The 24,268-nt window shown below is 34.9% G+C and overlaps 1 protein-coding gene across 1 annotated transcript in view; it reads left to right on the top strand.

Moving 5' to 3' along the window:
* The first annotated feature begins 17,399 nt into the window (after positions 1-17,399).
* The window catches only part of LOC6044921, a 44,039-nt gene continuing 37,170 nt past the window's right edge, over positions 17,400-24,268 (top strand). The window contains exons 1-3 of the mRNA XM_038257391.1: positions 17,400-17,584; positions 21,665-22,040; positions 22,108-22,276. Coding sequence (XP_038113319.1) covers positions 17,405-17,584; positions 21,665-22,040; positions 22,108-22,276 — 725 coding nt within the window. The 5' untranslated portion in view covers positions 17,400-17,404. The remainder of the gene's footprint in view (positions 17,585-21,664; positions 22,041-22,107; positions 22,277-24,268) is intronic.

The following is a 24,268-nucleotide window of genomic DNA, read 5'->3' as shown; positions in this document are numbered from 1 at the left end:
AATCGTCACATCACCTTTAAATTTAAGTATTAGACTTAAAAATCAAAAAATCTCATAGATGTGGCGTGTATTTTTGTTTCAGTGTATTTTTTCAGAAAGCCCGTCCAATTTCCTACAAGTTTGTGTTTGACCACTTTTTGATACGACGCAACGGCTTCGAGATACAGTAATTTTTAAATTACAAAATACAAAAATATTTAAATACCTTACGCCCTCCTCAAGTGTTATTTTCGTGTACTATTGGCTCCATATACACAAAAATGGCTCATATAGGCCCAGGATAACATGTCTACAAAGTTTCATTGAAATCGGAGATAGTCGGGTAAAAAAGTACCAGAAAAATTCCTGATTTGAGCTGTTTTAGAGTTTTTGAGAAAAAAAAACGATGGTGAAATAATAAAAAAATATAGGTTTTGTTATAAGCCTAAAATTAGGTCGCAGAAATTAAATGTTATGTTAAAAGTAAGAAAAAAATGAAAAACATATTTTTTTGTTCATGATTCGATTATCACGATAATCGTTTAATTCCGCCTTCAAAATAAAATGATAATCAATTTCCTTTGAAAAAAGCAGTTCAGATTGTTTCTTTGTTTGAAAGACTGACCATTTGAAAAAAGAAGTTTTCTTTTATGAAAATAAGGGAAAATTGCATAACTAAGGGACCGTGCCAAAAAACAATGTTTGGTCCATTACTGCAGTAATTAATGATTGTTACATGCTTTGATAGCATAAACAGCCCCGCCAAATTTCAGCATGATCGGAAAAAGTCGATTTCGATTTTATTTTATTTTTTTTGTGTACAGTTGGGACGAAATGACCTTTAGACCCCTGGGTAATTCTCCGCCAACTCACACAGCAGTTGCCCCGACCCCTCTTCGATTTGCGTGAAACTTTGTCCTTAGGGGTAACTTTTGTCCCTGATCACGAATTCGAGGTCCGTTTTTGATATCTCGTGACGGAGGGGCAGTACGACCCCGTCCATTTTTGAACATGCGAAAAAAGAGGTATTTTTCAATAATTTGCAGCCTGAAACGGTGATGAGATAGAAATTTGGTGTTCAAAAGACTTTTATGTAAAATTAGACGCCCGATTTGATGGCGTACTCAGAATTCCGAAAAAACGTATTTTTCATCGAAAAAACACTAAAAAAGTTTTAAAAATTCTCCCATTTTCCGTTTTTCAAAGTAAGAAAAAACATGAAATTTTCAAATGAAAAATTTTGTTCTAAATAAAAAAATGACCATTCTGGGTCAATGTAGATTCGAAAAGAACATTAAATTTCCAAATTTCTGGATTTTATTTCCAATTATAAATTGCTAGGCATCCTGAATAGTCTGCCTCCACTAAGCCATTTTAAAGCTGCTTCTCATTTTTCATTGTTTTCCTATTTTTGTGAACTGTGGTGACGTCTTCATTTCAAAGAGTATCAAATTCCTGTGTGCTATAACAAGTGTCAAATTTCATTTCCATTTTCATTAGTTTTTATCTATGCATTTTTTATTCAAATCCTGTCAAAACTAAAATAATCCGCCAAAAATTCCATGAATCATTCAGTCAACTATTCTCATCAAGCTGATAAAATCTATTTATAGAACGGTGGCAATCTATTTTCAGCCCGCCAACTACGTTCGCTCACATTCCAATATAAAACAAAAAAACACACACGTTGGCTATAAATATTTCATTCTGACCCTGGCACATCCAGGTGAAATTGCCCCTCCTCTAGCGCACATATCTCGTACACCCATATGTATTGTGTTCAAATGATAAATGCTTATCAGTGATAGCCGTTTGATCGGCCGTTATTCTGGAGGCATCAGCCACCAACTCAGCAGCTTTATTGTTGTTGTTGCATCGAAAGTAACTGACTGACGTCAAAGCACACGCAGAACCTGTCAATCGGTGACTGACAGAGAGTCGGGTGGGGGGTGGGGGGGGGGGAAGTGACACACACACTAAACGATTGTGAAAACTCTCGTGTTTGCAACACAAAAAAAAGTGAACCCCCTTCGAGGGAAAATTTTTGCCCCTTTATGGCAATTAAAGTCGTAAAAAACGAGATTGCCGGTGATGAGTGGACTCCCAAAATGTGAGAAGTTATTTTTTTATGATGGATTTCTTGGGGTCGTCAATCCGGTTGAGTCTCGAAGGGATTGTTTTGGTTTCCTGGGAAGGGTAACGAAAAAAAAGTTTGGCACTTGTGAAAACGTTTGTCCGTTTTATTGTTTTGAAAGGTCGTTAAAATATGGTCGGGAATTGTTTCTCAAATTGTTTTACTGGTGGACGCAGCTGGTTTGGATTGACTCGAATGTTTTTCACTTTTTCTTGCCCATCATTCCCTCGTTTGAGAACTTTTTTTGCTTCTCTTGCACCCTATTTTTTTTTATTTTACATGTAAATATTTATCTTGATTAATTTTCTACATTTAATGTGCAACCTTTTCGTTGCATACTTTTCCATTTTTAGATGGTCATTTTAAGCAACTTTTGTTCTACGAAAAACATCACTTTTCTTGTGCAATGTTTTTCTTGTTATTTTGAGTATTTCAATTTGCATTTATCATGTTAAGTTTATGATTATTACTGATAGTATTCGGCTTCCATCTCCAATCACAATTTTCTCCTTTTTGTATTTTCATGTGTTTACGGCCACTTTTTCAATGTTTGCTTGTTTTCACATTTTCTTCCATGGAGTGATACTAGGTTTATAATTTAAATTGTATAAAATGTGTAAATGCTTAGTTTGGGATATAACATTTTTTTTAAATATTGGTATACCATTTTTTCCAAACATCCTAACGTCAGCTTTAGATCTTTACAAGATCAATTTGATGTTTTCCCGGGCGGAAAGTGAGTTGGTTGCGACAACTTCGAACTATCTTGGCTTGTTTATTTGCATCTTGTTGTAAACTCCTCGAGTTATGACGACTTTTGAAACCGACTGCGTATCATGGAAAGTATATTCCATGATCATACTGCATTATCTACAGTTGATATTGAGCTGTTAGTGGTAGTTTTTAGACTTAGCAAAATTTCGAAAATTAAATTTTTTCAAAATTTTACCCGAACATCATGAAATGATTATTTTGACTTTGTTTCAAATTTATGCTGGACTTAGCAAAATTTGCAGTCACTGACCGAAGTTTCAATTTCCGATACTTAGAATAATTTTCATGAGCTGATATTTTAAAGTTTGATTTTATTTATGCTGGACTTTGAAATTTTTGCGTATATTTTTTAATTCTTTACTTTTTACAGAAAAAGCATTTTTTTGAGACTTAGAAAATTTTCGGGAGTTTGGAAACATGATTTTGATATTTATTTTTGCTTTGAACCAAAATTTCGGAAAAATCGACGAAATTACAGGAAATTTTTGTCCGATTTTTACAAAAACATCAGTTTGCTCCTAAAATAATGTCCCTAACAAAACTTCTTCATTGAAATTTTGAAATTCGAAAGTTGGTTTTTAATAATTATTGATATACCCCCTACAAAAATCGTTCCGGCACTTAGAAAATTTACGAGATCCGTATCACGACAAGATTTTCGGTAGAATTTATTTGATTTTTTGGACTAAGCAAAATTTTGGCTTTTAGCCAGTAAAATTTCGGAAAAATCGTCGAAATTACAGGAAATTTTCGTCCGATTTTTACAAAAACATCAGTTTGTTCCTAAAATAATGTCCCTAACAAAACGTCTTCATTGAAATTTTGAAATTCGAAAGTTGGTTTTTAATAATTATTGATATACCCCCTACAAAAATCGTTCCGGCACTTAGAAAATTTACGGGATCCGTATCACGACAAGATTTTCGGTAGAATTTATTTGATTTTTTGGACTAAGCAAAATTTTGGCTTTTAGCCAGTAAAATTTCGGAAAAATCGTCGAAATTACAGGAAATTTTCGTCCGATTTTTACAAAAACATCAGTTTGTTCCTAAAATAATGTCCCTAACAAAACGTCTTCATTGAAATTTTGAAATTCGAAAGTTGGTTTTTAATAATTATTGATATACCCCCTACAAAAATCGTTCCAGCACTTAGAAAATTTACGGGATCAGTATCACGATAAGATTTTTGGTAGATTTTTTTAGATTTTCAGGACATTGCGAAATTTTTGCTCACAGCCAGTTGAATATTTTTCAACATTTTGAAAAATTATTTTGATAAGAAACATTACCAGGCTTTTTGGAATTTTACTGTTGATTTTTGGACTTATGCAATTTTAGGAATATTTTCATAAACTGTTATTTTTAATTTAAAAAAAATTGAATATAGAGACTTTGGATTTTTTGTGATTTGGAAAATTATTATAACATTTTGGAAATTCAACTCTTTCTCCACAATTTTTTTATGAGTTTTTAAAGTAAAATAATTTTTCAACTTTGAAAAATCTTGTTTTGATGTAAGTGCGTATATTCCTGCAATATTACTCATATTTGTGAAGAGGAAGAAGGGGAGGGGTCTGAATTGTGGCGGGGTGCATTAAAACCAATAAAATTATTTTTGGGATCAAAATCTACTTTATGAACTTGATATGATTTTTGGAAGATTTCAGTTGTTTGCTACTATAAACTCAACTTGATGTGGCATTGTTGGTCAAATAAACTCATCAAGATTTTTCGCAGATACGCCTCGAACAATTTATGTTCGTGGCCATGTTCGGTTATCTCTTAACCATACCCTGGGGTGAACTTGACTTGTTCGTGTTTTTACGAACATGGGTAGATTTTTCCAAGATGCAACTTTCTGCCCGGGTTCTTATCCAAATTATAGAACAATTCTCTATATTTTTTCAATATTTAAATAATGATCTGTTTTGAAACTGATTGGAGTTCAAATTTGGAAGAATAAGAATATCTAAATTATTATTATTATATTGCTGATTTTTTTTTATTTGGGAATTTTTGTTGTTGAAAAACACTATAAAGTTTGAACAAATAAAATAAATATTGAAATTTTTCACAAAAAGCTAAAAAAACAATTATTCAAAAGCATACAAAATTGTTTTATTTTTTGTTTAAAGGCCCATTTAACAATATTTGGGTGTTTGTGAAACCACCTTATTTTTGAGAAATATTTAATATCCTCCAAAAAAGAATAAACAAATGTTTATAAATTTTTTTCTAAAATCCAAAAATCAACTTTTAGTTATGATCCGTTTCGGTTAAAGTTTATTTTCAAAATTCAACATTTTTATATTTTTTAAAATCAAGAGTCTATTACCCGAAGTTTTTATTATTCTAGGTTGGATTATTCGAACGTCTTTGAAAAACATTAGATAGGGGAAATTTTTAATTGTTTGGCAGTTGAGCAATTCTCTACCAAAACCGGAAATGGATTTTATTAGTATTTTTTGGTTTGGCTCAAATATTGTGGGGGCCTTCCCTATGACCAAAGAAACTATTTTGTGTCATTGGTTCACCCATACAAGGCTCCATACAATTTTGGCTGCTGTTTATACAAGAATGGTACGTAAAAATTCAAACAGCTGTAACTTTTGAGTGAATTTTGTGATCAATTTGGTGTCTTGGGCAAAGTTGTAGGTATTGTTGAGGATTATTGAGAAAAAAATAGGTTTTTCAATCAACTTTTTTTTTTGCACAAAAACTCTATTTCCAAAATTACATATTTTTTGATTTTCCAGATTTTTTGATATGTTTTAGGGGACAAAAACCCGCAACTTTTGAGCCAAAGAGAAACATGGTCAAACAATCTGCCACAGAGTTATGAATTTTTGAAAAAATAGTGATTTTTGGAAAAAAATCGGAATTTCATGCAAAAAAAAATGGACAGTTTTTTTAAATGCAAAATTGAAGTTTTAATCGAAAAGTACTTAACAGATTTTTGGATAAAATGCTCTGATTTCAAGATCTAGCCACCGAAAGTTTGATTTTAGCGAAATATTTGCAGTTTTTTGATTTTTAAAAAGTGACCATGAGTGAGTTTTTTTTTTTGAAAAGTTCAGAAAATTTACTAGAAAATTGTCCAAGAGAAAAAAGTATTTTGAATTTTTTTAATCAAGACTAGCATTTTAAAAGGGCCAAACACTGAATATTATTACGCCCATTTAAAATGCTAGTGTTGATTTAAAAAATTCAAAATATTTTTTTTTCAGGAATATCGGAAAAATTTCACGAATGTTTCACATTTTAACATTAAAGATCGGACAATTAGTTGCTGAATGGAGCGGCCGTGGCTGACTGGTTACGGTGTTCGCTTTGTAAGCGAATGGTTCTGGGTTCGATTCCCATCTGCTCCCAACGAGAAAGATAAGAACACATAAATTTGAAATGATGAATATGAACGAAAAATCAAAGACACTCGAGGCGGGGTTCGATCCTCCGTCCTTTGGATTGGTAAGCAAAAATGCTAACCACTAGGCCATGACGACTTGGTAAGAGTGTACTGATATTAGGAATACTGTTACAGAGAGCGAGTTCTGGCGCTATAACCACGGCAAATAGTGTCCAGGGCATTCGTGGAAATACAATGTCCCACCCCAGAGGGTCCCGGAGTACCAAACCTTCTTAGCATGGTGCTCCCAACGAATACAACCAAAAATCTCGGAGCGTATGGTGGTGTGTCCCCACGCTTCTTCCTCCCCTGTCGATTCAGAATTGTGTTGTTGTTCGAACACTCAGTGCTCAAACTCAACCCAATTACGAGTCATCTCTGCGATACGGCTTTACGCAGTAGGCCTGGCCGCTTTAACGCTTGTGATGTCTCAATGCATTTCAATGCAATGGCGCACTACAAATGTTAATAAATGACAAGAAGAGTGCTAGGCGTCATCTAACCTAAGGCACTCTCCAGGATCCCTTCGAAAGATTGGCTGCGCTAGGGTCTGATTAGATTAGATTAGATTAGATTAGAAAGATCGGACAATTAGTTGCTGAGATATCGACATTAGAAAATATAAATTCTTTGGGTGAGACTTCGAAAACTTCTATTTTCCTGTTTCTATTTCTTTAAGTCGCTGTATCTCAGCAACCAGAGGTCCAATCTTCAATGACTCTTAGACAATCTTATAGCAAACTTTCTGAACTTTTTTGAGAAATTTTTAGAAATGCTCACTCATGGTCACTATTTTTAAAAATCAGAAAACTGCAAATATTTCGCTAAAATCAAACTTTCGGTGGCTATATCTTGAAAAAGGAGCCCTTCGTCAGAAAATCTGTAAAGAACTTTTCGATTGCATATTCAATTTTACATAGAAAATTTTGATTTTTTTTTGGTATAAAATTTCGTTTTTTTTTTTCAAAAATCACTATTTTATTAAAAATGTATAACTTGTCGGCAGATTTTTTTTCATGTTTTTCTATAGCTCAAAAGCAGCGGATTTTTGTCCCTTAAAACATACCAAAAAATCTCGAAAATCAAAAACATACTTATTTTGGGAAATTGTGTTTTTGTGAAAAAAAGTTGATTAAAAAATCTGCAAAAAAAAATCCGTGTACCTATTTTGTCTCAATAGTCCTTAACAATACCTACAACTTTGCCAAATACACCAAATTGATCAGAAAATTCACTCAAAAGTTACAGCTGTTTGAATATTTCCGTACCATTTTTGTATGGACAGCAGCCAAAATTGTATGAAGAGACTTGTATGGGTGAACCAATGACCCAAAATAGCCCACAAAGTTTGAGCCAAATCAAAAAATGCAAAAAATAAAAATGGTCGTAATCGGCTGATTTCGTAGAGAGTTGCTCAGTTTAAGGACACGGTCCTAACTCCATCCATTTTGGTAGTAGTCAAGGCACAAAACCCGAAAATAGCGATGCAAGAAGCAAATCGTGTAACAGGCCAGTTTTTTATGGATCTAGACTAAATCGACCCTCCTGAATCCGAATCTGCCTGTTGATTTTCCCGATTCTCAAAGGGAACCGAGATATTCAAGATGGCGTCCAATATGGCGGCTGAATGGAAAAATCACAATAAAAGGATTTTTAAGTTCAATCAACTACTCAAATTTAACTAAATTGGGGTCGCTGAACTCGAATATGATCCCTAGAATACTCCAAAGTACTCAGGGAATGTGCAATTCAAGATGGCGGCCAATATGGCGAAGTTAGAATATTGGAAATGTTTATACAGAAATGTAACAGGCTATCAACAGGTCAAATTTAACTAATTTGGGGTCGTTGAACTCGAATATGACCCCTAGAATACTCCAAAGTACTCAGGGAATATGCAATCCAAGATGGCGGCCAATATGGCGAAGTTAGAATATTGGAAATGATTATACAGAAATGTAACAGGCTATCAACAGGTCAAATTTAACTAATTTGGGGGTCGCTGAACTCAAATATGATCCCATAAATACTCCAAAGTACTCAGAGAATGTGCAATCCAAGATGGCGGCCAAAATGGCGAAGTTAGAATATTGGAAATGTTTATACAGAAATGTAACAGGCTATCAACAGGTCAAATTTAACTAATTTGGGGTCGTTGAACTCGAATATGACCCCTAGAATACTCCAAAGTACTCAGGGAATGTGCAATCTAAGATGGCGGCCAATATGGCGAAGTTAGAATATTGGAAATGATTATACAGAAATGTAACAGGCTATCAACAAGTCAAATTTAACTAATTTGGGGTCGCTGAACTCGAATATGACCCCTAGAATACTCCGAAGTACTCAGGGAATGTGCAATCCAAGATGGCGGCCAATATGGCGAAGTTAGAATATTGGAAATGTTTATACAGAAATGTAACAGGCTATCAACAGGTCAAATTTAACTAATTTGGGGTCGTTGAACTCAAATATGATCCCAAAAATACTCCAAAGTACTCAGAGAATGTGCAATCCAAGATGGCGTCCAAAATGGTGAAGTTAGAATATTTGAAATGTTTATACAGAAATGTAACAGGCTATCACAGGTCATATTTAACTAATTTGGGGGTCGCTGAACTCAAATATTATCCCAAAAATACTCCAAAGTACTCAGAGAATGTGCAATCCAAGATGGCGGCCAATATGGCGAAGTTAGAATATTGGAAATGTTTATACAGAAATGTAACAGGCAATCAACAGGTCAAATTTAACTAATTTGGGGTCGCTGAACTTGAATATGACCCCTAGAATACTCCAAAGTACTCAGGGAATGTGCAATCTAAGATGGCGGCCAATATGGCGAAGTTAGAATATTGGAAATGATTATACAGAAATGTAACAGGCTATCAACAAGTCAAATTTAACTAATTTGGGGTCGCTGAACTCGAATATGACCCTAGAATACTCCGAAGTACTCAGGAATGTGCAATCAAGATGGCGGCCAATATGGCGAAGTTAGAATATTGGAAATGTTTATACAGAAATGTAACAGGCTATCAACAGGTCAAATTTAACTAATTTGGGGTCGTTGAACTCAAATATGATCCCAAAAATACTCCAAAGTACTCAGAGAATGTGCAATCCAAGATGGCGTCCAAAATGGTGAAGTTAGAATATTTGAAATGTTTATACAGAAATGTAACAGGCTATCACAGGTCATATTTAACTAATTTGGGGGTCGCTGAACTCAAATATGATCCCATAAATACTCCAAAGTACTCAGAGAATGTGCAATCCAAGATGGCGGCAAAAATGGCGAAGTTAGAATATTGGAAATGTTTATACAGAAATGTAACAGGCAATCAACAGGTCAAATTTAACTAATTTGGGGTCGCTGAACTTGAATATGACCCCTAGAATACTCCAAAGTACTCAGGGAATGTGCAATCTAAGATGGCGGCCAATATGGCGAAGTTAGAATATTGGAAATGATTATACAGAAATGTAACAGGCTATCAACAAGTCAAATTTAACTAATTTGGGGTCGCTGAACTCGAATATGACCCCTAGAATACTCCGAAGTACTCAGGGAATGTGCAATCCAAGATGGCGGCCAATATGGCGAAGTTAGAATATTGGAAATGTTTATACAGAAATGTAACAGGCAATCATCAGGTCAAATTTAACTAATTTGGGGTCGCTGAACTCGAATATGACCCCTAGAATACTCCGAAGTACTCAGGGAATGTGCAATCCAAGATGACGGCCAATATGGCGAAGTTAGAATATTGGAAATGTTTATACAGAAATGTAACAGGCTATCAACAGGTCAAATTTAACTAATTTGGGGTCGCTGAACTCCAATATGACCCTAGAATACTCCGAAGTACTCAGGAATGTGCAATCAAGATGGCGGCCAATATGGCGAAGTTAGAATATTGGAAATGTTTATACAGAAATGTAACAGGCTATCAACAAGTCAAATTTAACTAATTTGGGGTCGCTGAACTCGAATATGACCCCTAGAATACTCCGAAGTACTCAGGAAATGTGCAATCCAAGATGGCGGCCAAAATGGCGAAGTTAGAATATTGGAAATGTTTATACAGAAATGTAACAGGCAATCATCAGGTCAAATTTAACTAATTTGGGGTCGCTGAACTCGAATATGACCCTAGAATACTCGAAGTACTCAGGAATGTGCAATCAAGATGACGGCCAATATGGCGAAGTTAGAATATTGAAATGTTTAAACAGAAATGTAACAGGCTATCAACAGGTCAAATTTAACTAATTTGGGGTCGCTGAACTCCAATATGACCCCTAGAATACTCCGAAGTACTCAGGGAATATGCAATCCAAGATGGCGGCCAATATGGCGAAGTTAGAATATTGGAAATGTTTATACAGAATTGTAACAGGCTATCAACAGGTCAAATTTAACTAATTTGGGGTCGCTGAACTCAAATATGATCCCAAAAATACTCCAAAGTACTCAGGGAATATGCAATCCAAGATGGCGGCCAAAATGGCGAAGTTAGAATATTGGAAATGTTTATACAGAAACGTAACAGGCAATCAACAGGTCAAATTTAATTAATTTGGAGTCGCTGAATTCGAATATGACCCCTAGGATACCTAATTAAACATTCCCTGAGTACTTTGGAGTATTTTTGGGATCATATTGGAGTTCAGCGACCCCAAATTAGTTAAATTTGACCTGTTGATAGCCTGTTACATTTCTGTATAAACATTTCCAATATTCTAACTTCGCCATATTGGCCGCCATCTTGGATTGCACATTCCCTGAGTACTTAGTATTCTAGGGTCATATTCGAGTTCAGCGACCCCAAACTAGTTAAATTTGACCTGTTGATAGCCTTTTACATTTCTGTATAAACATTTCCAATATTCTAACTTCGCCATATTGGCCGCCATCTTGATTGCACATTCCTGAGTACTTCGGAGTATTCTAGGGTCATATTCGAGTTCAGCGACCCCAAATTAGTTAAATTTGACCTGTTGATAGCCTGTTACATTTCTGTATAAACATTTCCAATATTCTAACTTCGCCATATTGGCCGCCATCTTGGATTGCACATTCCTGAGTACTTCGGAGTATTCTAGGGGTCATATTCGAGTTCAGCGACCCCAAATTAGTTAAATTTGACCTGTTGATAGCCTGTTACATTTCTGTATAAACATTTCCAATATTCTAACTTCGCCATATTGGCCGCCATCTTGGATTGCACATTCCCTGAGTACTTCGGAGTATTCTAGGGGTCATATTCAAGTTCAACGACCCCAAATTAGTTAAATTTGACCTGTTGATAGCCTGTTACATTTCTGTATAAACATTTCCAATATTCTAACTTCGCCATATTGGCCGCCATCTTGGATTGCACATTCCCTGAGTACTTCGGAGTATTCTAGGGGTCATATTCGAGTTCAGCGACCCCAAATTAGTTAAATTTGACCTGTTGATAGCCTGTTACATTTCTGTATAAACATTTCCAATATTCTAACTTCGCCATTTTGGCCGCCATCTTGGATTGCACATTCCCTGAGTACTTCGGAGTATTCTAGGGGTCATATTGGAGTTCAGCGACCCCAAATTCGTTAAATTTGACCTGTTGATAGCCTGTTACAATTCTGTATAAACATTTCCAATATTCTAACTTCGCCATATTGGCCGCCATCTTGGATTGCATATTCCCTGAGTACTTCGGAGTATTCTAGGGGTCATATTGGAGTTCAGCGACCCCAAATTAGTTAAATTTGACCTGTTGATAGCCTGTTACATTTCTGTATAAACATTTCCAATATTCTAACTTCGCCATATTGGCCGCCATCTTGGATTGCACATTCCTGAGTACTTCGGAGTATTCTAGGGTCATATTCGAGTTCAGCGACCTCAAATTAGTTAAATTTGACCTGTTGATAGCCTGTTACATTTCTGTATAAACATTTCCAATATTCTAACTTCGCCATATTGGCCGCCATCTTGGATTGCACATTCCCTGAGTACTTCGGAGTATTCTAGAGGTCATATTGGAGTTCAGCGACCCCAAATTAGTTAAATTTGACCTGTTGATAGCCTGTTACATTACTGTATAAACATTTCCAATATTCTAACTTCGCCATATTGGCCGCCATCTTGGATTGCACATTCCCTGAGTACTTCGGAGTATCTAGGGGTCATATTCGAGTTCAGCGGCCCCAAATTAGTTAAATTTGACCTGTTGATAGCCTGTTACATTTCTGTATAATCATTTCCAATATTCTAACTTCACCATATTGGCCGCCATCTTGGATTGCACATTCCCTGAGTACTTCGGAGTATTCTAGGGTCATATTCGAGTTCAACGACCCCAAATTAGTTAAATTTGACCTGTTGATTGCCTGTTACATTTCTGTATAAACATTTCCAATATTCTAACTTCGCCATATTGGCCGCCATCTTGGATTGCACATTCCCTGAGTACTTTGGAGTATTCTAGGGATCATATTCGAGTTCAGCGACCCCAATTTAGTTAAATTTGAGTAGTTGATTGAACTTAAAAATCCTTTTATTGTGATTTTTCCATTCAGCCGCCATATTGGACGCCATCTTGAATATCTCGGTTCCCTTTGAGAATCGGGAAAATCAACAGGCAGATTCGGATTCAGGAGGGTCGATTTAGTCTAGATCCATAAAAAAATGGCCTGTTACATGATTTGCTTCTAGACACGAAAAATGAGCACCTTTTTTGATTTCGTGCCTTGACTATAGTTTAAAGAATACTCTCAATTTGAATCCCATTGTACTAGATATTTAAATGGTAGAAAAACAAAAATTACAACAATCAAATATCCAAAGCCGAATGCCGATTATTGCTCACATTTTACGGGATTTGTTTTGGGGCCACGAAAACGATCCGAAAATAGTTATTTTGATTGAATGAATCAATTTATGGAGTTTTTCCTTAAAATTATCGTCACTGAAATTTTGGGAGCTATTCTTTTCGAAAAGGGCCTATTTCAATTTAGATTTTTGGTTTTTTCTTTATTCCGACTGAAACTTATTGGGTGCCTTCCGTATACCCAAAGAAGAAATTTTGCATCATCCGTTTGTCCATAACATTTTCCAAACAAATTGGATGCTGTCCATACAAAAAGGTATGTAAAAAAATGTTATATCTGTATCTTTTGAAAAAAAATCTACCGAATTGGTCTCTTTACTTCTTTAATGATGTAATTTTGACTCAATTTAGACTAAAAACGTGTCATTACATCTGAAAAGTGGTAAAATTACGCATTTTCAGAGAAAAAATGGCAAATTTTTCGGAGATAAATTATGTACCCCTTCCCAGATGTAATTTTAAAATATTTTTTTTTCTGTGTGGCCAAGCAAAATAATATCATTGAAACTGAGGATCCGATTTTCAATTTTTTAAAATGAATCATTCGTGAAAGATTTGTCTCAGTTGAGTCAAATTTCAACTTTTATTTATTTATTTTTGTCCCCTTTCTCCCAACTAGGTTTCCCGGCTAGGTGGAGGAAGAGAAACTTCCCAAAATATTCACATTAGTGTGATTCAAGTTGATTGATTTGATACCCAGCATTCATAGAATATATAATCACCTTTTTTAAAAAAATAAAATAAAACAAATTTTTCAATTCATCATATAAACGTTCTAATTTGAATCTGTTTTTTACAATGTTGTTAACCAAAACTTTCATCATTTTGAACACTTAAAAAATCGTAGAACATCATCTAAACAAGAAACTTATATGTTTGTCTTGAAATGCCATCTTTTGCAAACGACATGAAACTCATTTAGCCAAGACACCAACCAAAAACAACTCTCTCCGTCGATTTCCATCGTTCATCGAGTTTTCCCTTCTCGCAGGCTAGAACAAAGAGGAAAACTCTCGGTTTCTGAAACTCTCACCGTTAAAATCGTCATTTCCTCTCGCTCATTCTCTCGGAAAATGAGTGCCTCTCGCACAGCTGATTTTCTCAACAAAAAGTTGAGAGCCTTTCTCAGAAAAGCAGCAAGCTCGGAAAACGCCGGTTGGAAAACTTCCGGCGGGAAATCGTCCTTCTCTTGTGTGTGCTCTCCAAGTTTGCTCGATTGCTCTCTCTGCCGAAAACTGAGTTGCGAGAGAAGCTTCCCCCAGAACATCAACAGATGGCGCAAATTTGCGGTCAACAATGAAATATAAGCCGCTAAGCTATTAAAATGAGTGAAAAAAAATGTCACGTTAATTGGAAAGTGGCTTCTCCTCCAAAATAGCCATCAGAAGCTCTCTGTGGAGTGTGGGCTTTTTTCCACCAAGTTAATGATAACAAATTGAGCCTTTGCGTGCGAAATTTATTCCTGAATGTCATTGTCCCTGTGGAACGCGAAAAAATGTCAATTGCAAATGAAAGTCGGGAATGTCCGACGGAAGGGAAAATGAATGGACCCCGATTAATTATGATTTAGTTGAATGGTTGAAATTAAACGTGACTAATGAATGAGATGGCTTTGCCTGACTTGTGACTATTAGTCAAATTAGCGCTAACAGATTCAGATGGTTACAGAATAAATCGCAATTAGAATAGTTTTATTGTGTGTAACATAAAAGTCAAATTCAATTCAAATTTCTAATTGATGGTCTTATCTGCAGAAATAAATTATTATGAATTGATTATTCAAAACAGCTCAATATACAACTCTAACTAGACAACATCAAAACTAACCTTTCACATTGAAGGTCCTTGACCAGAAGCTGCTTGCTTACCATTAATCACCTAAATTTGTCTGCTTTCTCTGTGCTCCCCTTCCAGGTCCAACAAATCACTCGCTCCGACAATTGTTGAGCACCCTCAACAACGAGAGACGACTAATGACCAATTAATTTCGGGTGGCACCCCCTTCCCAAAAAAAAAAAAAAAACGCTCCCTGCAGCAATGGCCAACAGTTACAACAGTAAAAGTCCAGCATTGTCATCATCCGAGGCCCAAGTTGACTCCACAATTAAGGTGCTAGTGGGGACACCAACCTGTAAACTGTACCAGGACACGTAAAGCTCTTCTACGTCATACCGGGACAAAGTGGTTGATGACCAGAGCCCACGGGTCCCCCACAGACCGTTATTATAAATAAAAAATTTCCACCCAAACCAATGATTGGACATGGTTCCTGGGACCATTCTGCACCTCTGGGCCGAGTTTCAAAATATTTGCCGGCAGAAATTTCGAATACGGTCAGTTTTAGTGTTTCGAGTAGAAATTAAGGGGAAATCACATGTAAAATGCGTAGGAAAAGATCAAAGATTCAATATTTTAACTCCAAAACATTACTGATCATGGTTTTAAATTGTATTAACTTGTAGCAGAATGATATAAAAACGATTTACAGCACTGACTTAGCCGGATTAAGCCGAAGTTAAGTGACTTAAGTATATTATTTACAAGTTTATACCTACATCAAGAAATTTAAAGTCAAGGAAAACTAGATAGCACTAAAATAACTTAAAATGGGGTGACTTTGTGCCATGGGGTGACATTGTACCAATAAACGCATAAAGATTGCTTTGACAAGCTTGAATTTTGTGTTAATTTATTTACTTGTTGACGGATTAATTTGGTCTATTTATGTTCCCACAAAGCAATTTGATGATATTGCTACGCAAATCTGCTTATTCTGTTTGAATAAAGCCTGTTGATTCAAAATTTAATTAATTAAATAAATTTAAAATCTCCTGGAATCCTCCAAATTTGAAAATTATGCTCACGTTTTTCAGTTCTGAATCAATTCCTTCTGAAATTAAATAAATCAATCAAAATATTAGGGAAACAAATTTTGTGACGTGGCAAGTTTGTGACATAGCAACTAGAATAAAATTGTTCTTTTTTGTTTTAAATCGTTTACAAATTTCAAACTTACGAATGAAATCCGGAGAGTACTCCAGCTATCATTTAGCTCATATATTTTTGTGGTCCTGAGTAATGACTATACTTAGCAAAAGTTTAATGGCACAACTTCCGACAGGATTAATATTTCAAACCAACCAATTATTTTTCAACATTGCAGTTATCGTCATAAAATAAAAAAAATAAAATAACTTTTCATAATAAAAAATAACTTCTCATAATTGAATAAAATAATGTAGATACACTCATAGTTAGGATTCAATAAAACATATTATTGATCATCAAGAACGTTCACTAATAATGTATTCATCAAAACAAATCCTACTTCTGCCCAATGTGAAAACACAATCGATCTTTTAACAAGCTTGGCATATCTTATGAAAACATGAAAATAGTACAGTTAAATATCAAATCAAATCAAATTGTTCGCTCTACAACATTACCAATCAAACTGGGGTGAGAGGCAACCACGTTTAACACTCTAACACCGAACCCGATATAGTCAAGTATGTACAGGCGATGTAAGTTTTCAATGTGACTTGTGTCCTAAAACTCTTGTCAGGGTCAAACGGTAAGGCTTATGAAACTAAAGCTTTATCTATTTTATCTATTTTTTAGTGTTTATGTACTTATTGAACTTTTTATGTCAGAGGACATAATCTAAGAACAATATTTGCAACGATTATACTTTGCAATTCAAGCTTATCGAGCTTGGTGTTAAGCTATCTGGCTATTATAAAATCGTAAAATTAGGCACAATGTCACCCCTTGGCTCAAAGTCACCCCATTTTAAGTTATTTTTGTGCTATCTAGTTAACCTTGACTTTAAATTCCTTGATGTAGGAGTTTTTTTAATATTAAGGTGTAAACTTGTAAATAATATACTTAAGTCACTTAACTTAGGCTTAATCCGGCCAAGTCAGTGCTGTAAATCGTTTTTATATCATTCTGCTACATGTTAATACAATTTAAAATCATGACCAGTAATGTTTTGGAATTAAAACATTGAAACTTTGATCTTTTCCTACGCATTTTACATGTGATTTCCCTTAATTTCTACTGAAACACTAAAACTGACCGTATTCGAAATTTCTGCCGGCAAATATTTTGAAACTCGGCCCAGAGGTGCAGAATGGTCCCAGGAACCATGTCCAATCATTGGTTTGGGTGGAAATTTTTTATTTATAATAACGGTCTGTGGGGGACCCGTGGAGCCGTCAGGATGGCCAAACATCACCAGCATCCGCACCACCATCAGAACATCAACCGGTCGCCCCGGTTGAGCTACCTGACCTCGCACTCCCAGTCGCAGTCCTTTATGAGCGAAAGTGGCGAGATGACCGAGATGATGGACCTCGAGTCGGAGAACCTGCTGGGCGAGCGGTACGGCAGTGCGATACAGGTGAGAATAGTGTCTAAAGTCTGTTTTATTTTGATATTATCAACCAGTTCGGAAAATGATTTTACTTCTGAGTTAATGAGAGTGAGCGTCATGCATACAAAACTAATTTGTTTTGTTTCTCCTTCTTCAACTCTTCAATATTATTTATCCAAGAATTTATATTTTACGTTAGTTTTTACATATTTTTTTCTAACGATTTAATTAACATTGAGATAAGACATTTCTTGGAACAAATAGATCGATTCACTACGTTTTCACAAATCGACTTTTCAAGGTTTTTTTTTTATTTGGATGAAACTCCATAATTCCCAAAAATGCCATTTTACATCATTACACAGTGGCCCAGATCGCAAAATTAAGTGGAAAATGGATTTTCCGAAAAATGGTGAAGTTTTGAAGCTTTGGTACCTTCAGAAGAATTGTTGCAAATAGAAAAGAGCAACTTTTGGTTAGGTTAAAAATTAGGGTGGTTCAAGATTAGGTTGAAATCTAACTTTTCTAACATCTTTTTTTTTTACCTTAAAATGAAAAAGATCATAGTAAAACCAATGTACAGTCCCACGAAAAGTTTTTTTTTGCGATGAAAAAAAAACGTCAATACCTCGATATTTTCAAAACTAATGATTGGAAAGCAACTGTACGCCTGTAAAATGCATTTTAAAACACTTTTTTTCATCCAAATGTTGAAACCTAGGCTTGTAATTTCAATTTCGATTTGCTCTCCATCCGCATTGACCTTTTCTCATCTATGATTTTCCTTTTCATTAGTAGAAAGAATCGAAGCCGGAGTTTGGGGAGGGAGCATCAGGGCAGTGGTTAGTTAGTTATTAGTTTGTCCATATATTTTCCAAACAAATTTGGCAGGTGTCCATACAAAAATGATATGTGAAAATTGAAAAATCTGTATCTTTTAAAGGATTTTTTTTTCGATCGATTGGTTTTTGAAAAATCGGAAAATTTCACGAATTTTTCATATTTCAACATTGTGATTCGGACCATTAGTTTCTGAGATGTTGACATGAAAAGTTGGCATTTGATGTTCTCTAAAACATATCAAAAATTAAAAAAAAAAATAAAAATAGTGTTTTTTTGCACATCAAATTTTAATGACAAAAAGTAAAATTAAAAATCATCATATTTTTTTACCGTGTATCATTTTTTTCAGTGTACTATATATCTATACCTACAACTTTGCCGAAGACACCAAATCAACCAAAAAATTCTTTCAGAAAATGCAGATTTTTGAATTTTCACATAATTTTTGTATTGACACCTGCCAAATTTGTATGTAAAATTATATGAACGAACTAATGATGCAAAATGACTTCTTTGGGCATACCAATGGCGCCAAAAAAGTATCAGCCAGATTTAAAAATAAAAAATTAAAATTAAAGAAAAAAGACCGATTCCGTAGAGAACTCGTTTACAGTTGTCATTTGATACGCTTGCTAATTAAAAATCAAAAATAAGGATTATTTTTTTTTTTTTTCAATAAAGCCGATGCAAATATTTTTCAAAGTTTTATTCCCTGGTCGGAGTCGAGGGGGAAGGGCAAAAAAAAAAATGAAAAAAATAAGCTATAATTTCAACAATTGAATGAAAAAAGCGTAATAAAATGCATTTTACGGTAGTTCAGCTCAGACAAAACTTTTAAACTTATTTGTACCAGCTTGAATGAACAACAGTCATATAGCAATACTAAGCTTAGTGATTTTTCACGCTCGAAAATTGCAAATTTCACGGGGACCTCTATTTCAAAATACCAAATTTCACGCAAATTTCGCGGAATGTGCAAAATGTTAAAATAACTCTGAAAATCTTGTGTTTAAATCACTGAAACTAATTTTTATGCTTCATTATATATTATGATTTAATAAATTAAAAACATCTTTACTAGATTTGGACGCGACACAAAAAAATTATCATGAATTTCAAAAAGTTTCCACTTGGTTTATGGACTATATATATATATTTTGAAACAAAATGTAGGGCATGCGTAATCTCATTTACTGAACTGTTTTTTAATATTTGGCTTATAAAGCTAAAACGTTTTCACTGATTTGCTTCTGTTTTATCATTTTACATTTTATTGAATTTAATATCAAAACAAGATTAAACAATCTTGTAAAGCCAAAATGAGTAGAATAATTTAAACTTTCTGCGTTGCTTAAAATAACTTTCAAGGTTTTCATCTCACTTTTCAAAAATTAGATTGAAAATCAATTGGCAAAATAATATAATATGTAACGAAATCGAAAATTTTCTTCAAAATGAGAACAGAAAACAAAAAAGGTTTTTTTTATTTCACGAGAATCATTCACCCAAATAATTAAATATCATTGAAATTAAACAGGATTCAGAAAAAATCGGATTGTTTTAGAAGGTGATTTCAAAGACAAAAAATACTCTTCATTTTATTTTAAATAATATAAAGCTTGTAGCAAATAGCAGTAAATTTTTTACATCAGCGAATGAAAATATTACTAAATTTAGTTCGTTTCTAAAAAACCTGAAAAATCTTAACAATTCTTCAAACGGTTCATTTCAAGTTTTTCAATTGAAAACAAATAAAATTTTATAAATAGTCTTTATGCATGAAATATTTTTTAGAGTTGATATTAAAAAAATGATTGAGAAAATTGATAAATTTCACGAATTTCGCGCCGTCCACGAAATCGTCAAAATCCCTATCCCTTTATTAGTTATTAAACCACAGTATTCACTCGCTTGATTCTGCAGTAGTTTATAAGATTGTTTTATTCCTATTTGAGTTTGATAAATTATTTTGAGAAAAATTGTTACAGTTTCACGCAAACATAAAATTTCACGGGATTTCGCGGAAAAATCCAAATTTCACGGATGAAGCGTGAAGCTGTCCACGAAAACGTGAAATTTCACTAACCCTAATCAATACCAAACCGCTCAAAGGTTGGATCAACAATCCTAAAAAGGAAATCATAGAGAATTCTCTTAGCTTTTCAAATTATATTTTCATGAGAAAGACATCAACTTGCACTTGGAAAAAATAGAAATAGAGCATTTCCTAAATGAAATTTATCCTAAAAACGGCTTAAACTCGAAAACGGTACATTTTATCAAAAAATCACAAATTCAATTTTACATCCAAAAATGGGTTTTGGAAGCATTTCCGGGTAAAATTTTGTAACTTACCATAAATCTTTTTTTTTTTATTATTGGCTCAGCGGAAAACTAAACATCCGTCATACTCTATATGTCAAAAGTTGGAAATTTTTGTCCACGACTTCATTTAAAAAATAAAATAAGAGCAAAGGGGGTAAAGCTTGCCCAAATCGAGTTTTTATTTTAAAAAGTGTAAAAGAAATTGTCCGCAAACATCGAAAAAATTTCACTTCGGTTAATCGAATCACTAAAAACGTTTTTTTTCGTTGTCTTATTTTTTTATTGTTGTGCTTAAGTATGACCCCAAACTACTCCCAACTACTCTAAATTCATTTAGAAATTTTTGATTAAAGATCGTGGCCTAAATAGCGAAGATGAAATATTGAAAAAGTGCATTTTGTAATTAAAAAAGCATTGAACCAGTCAAATTGTAATAAAATGGGGTCGCTTGATTCGAATTCGATGTTAAAAGTAAAAAAATACCAATATTAAAAAAGTGCTGATATTCCAACAATTAGATGCTTTTCCCCTACAACACTTTTTCTGACATTTATTCATGCATTTTAACAAATAAAAGCATTTTAAATACCTTTTAAAAATATTTTAAATTTTGCCACCACAGATTTGAATAAGAAGTTTTAGGGAAAAAATACCATAAATTCATTGATTTGTAACACTAAAGACATATAGAAATCTTTACGAGAAATAGGAATATCAAACAATATTTCATTCATAAGTATTTGATATGAGTCATATTTTTGGTTATCGGAAAGGCCTAGAAAAAGGTTGAGTCTAATAAAAAGAATCCGATTTCGTAGAGAATTACTCATTTGAACAGAAAGAATGTACACTGGAATAAATAATTAAAGTAAATAAATTGTAACTAACAATCATCTGCAAATCTCTACCAAAATCATAATTTCCTCTTAACCTTTCCAGGTCATCAGCGGCAGCTCGTACAACGGCTCGGGGGGTCTGCTCGCGGCCAGTGCCGGCAACGGCAGCGACTTGCTGCTGGGCACGTCCGCCGCAACCCGGGTCGCCGCCCTCAACTATCAACAGCAGCTGCAGATCCTCCAGCAGCAGCAACAACAGCTCCAGCAGGCCCAACAGCTCGAGGAGCTGGGCATCGGATTTGCCGAAGGGAGCTTCAACAGCAAACTGCTCTCGCCGGCGGTGACCATCGTCGAAATGACCGCCGGCGGTTTACTTCCGAACTCGGGCAACATGCGGCAGAAAAATATGAAGGCAAAATCGGCGGTGGCCGCCGCGATGGCCGCCTCCGGTGCCGAACAGGCCAACCTGAATGCCATCGGTGGGGATGATCTTGATTTTTGGAATTGTTTTTCGTTTGAATCTATGAAATGAAATCAAAATTGCAGGCCTTCAACTGTCGGTGGATCGGGGTGGGCCCCAGGAGTGGGGTGAGGCCACTCGAAGTTACGTCAAGGCCCAGCGGAGACACGCCGGCCGGGCCACATTCCAGGGCCAGGTGTACAATTTCCTGGAGCGGCCCGCCGGCTACAAGTGCTTCATTTATCACGTTTCAGTGTGAGTACTGACCACTAGAAATGATAGTACGATAGTAGAATAGAATTGTATTTGAATTACAACTCGAGAGGTCACAGTAGAAATGAGTTGAGATTGAAACGTGAATCGTTCAACTGTTTTTTTTTGTTAATTTTACTTGAATATTTTTAAATCCATTCACAGGAAAAAATAATGTTTAAACAAAAACAAAAACAAAAACAAAAACAAAAACAAAAACAAAAACAAAAACAAAAACAAAAACAAAAACAAAAAAAAAACAAAAACAAAAACAAAAACAAAAACAAAAACAAAAACAAAAACAAAAACAAAAACAAAAACAAAAACAAAAACAAAACCCAAAACCCAAAACCCAAAACCCAAAACCCAAAACCCAAAACCCAAAACCCAAAACCCAAAACCCAAAACCCAAAACCCAAAACCCAAAACCCAAAACCCAAAACCCAAAACCCAAAACCCAAAACCCAAAACCCAAAACCCAAAACCCAAAACCCACCCAAAACCCAAAACCCAAAACCCAAAACCCAAAACCCAAAACCCAAAACCCAAAACCCAAAACCCAAAACCCAAAACCCAAAACCCAAACCCAAAACCCAAAACCCAAAACCCAAAACCCAAAACCCAAAACCCAAAACCCAAAACCCAAAACCCAAAACCCAAAACCCAAAACCCAAAACCCAAAACCCAAAACCCAAAACCCAAAACCCAAAACCCAAAACCCAAAACCCAAAACCCAAAACCCAAAACCCCCCCCTCATAAATTTCGAAATTAATATTTGTTTTTCGTATTTTTGAAAAAAAATCTGAAATTTTCAATACATTTGATAACACATTTTGAGCATGAGCATGAGCATAAGCATGGTTGACTGCCAATAAGCTGCTACTCCGTTATTGACAGATCAGCTGAAGTTAAACAATGAATCAAAAATTATCAGTGGGAGCCAACCATCCGTTCACTGTTTAACCTCTGAAGATCCCTACTTTATTAGTCAATACCGGCGCCCTCCCAAGAAGCCTGCAGTTCAACGAAAAGGAGGAATGTTAGTCCGATAGTTGAAGATGCAGACTCATCAAGCACATAGTTTTTCGCTATATACTTGTTGATACCGCTTGAAACCGTTGAATCCACAGCATCTCCTTTAAGCATCACGTGATTAATATTTTTTTGGGGTTAGTAGGATAAGGTATTGCCTTTTCGATGCCTCCCGAGCTACGACGCTATGGGGAGGACTTTCATAACAGACCCGTCGGCGAGCCTTCCGAGCAACGATGCTATGGGAAGGCCATTCTGGTTAACACACAACATCACTCACACACAGTTATTTTGCTCCACTATTAATTCAACGATCCAAATTCACGGGTCCCCACAGACCGTTATTATAAATAAAAAATTTCCACCCAAACCAATGATTGGACATGGTTCCTGGGACCATTCTGCACCTCTGGGCCGAGTTTCAAAATATTTGCCGGCAGAAATTTCGAATACGGTCAGTTTTAGTGTTTCGAGTAGAAATTAAGGGGAAATCACATGTAAAATGCGTAGGAAAAGATCAAAGATTCAATATTTTAACTCCAAAACATTACTGATCATGGTTTTAAATTGTATTAACTTGTAGCAGAATGATATAAAAACGATTTACAGCACTGACTTAGCCGGATTAAGCCGAAGTTAAGTGACTTAAGTATATTATTTACAAGTTTATACCTACATCAAGAAATTTAAAGTCAAGGAAAACTAGATAGCACTAAAATAACTTAAAATGGGGTGACTTTGTGCCATGGGGTGACATTGTACCAATAAACGCATAAAGATTGCTTTGACAAGCTTGAATTTTGTGTTAATTTATTTACTTGTTGACGGATTAATTTGGTCTATTTATGTTCCCACAAAGCAATTTGATGATATTGCTACGCAAATCTGCTTATTCTGTTTGAATAAAGCCTGTTGATTCAAAATTTAATTAATTAAATAAATTTAAAATCTCCTGGAATCCT

This window comes from Culex quinquefasciatus, chromosome 2, assembly GCF_015732765.1.
Source record: "Culex quinquefasciatus strain JHB chromosome 2, VPISU_Cqui_1.0_pri_paternal, whole genome shotgun sequence".
Classification (NCBI taxonomy): Eukaryota; Metazoa; Arthropoda; class Insecta; order Diptera; family Culicidae; genus Culex; species Culex quinquefasciatus.
The sequence above is the reverse complement of the archived record's forward strand: the minus strand, read 5'-3'. Positions and strand labels throughout refer to the sequence as shown.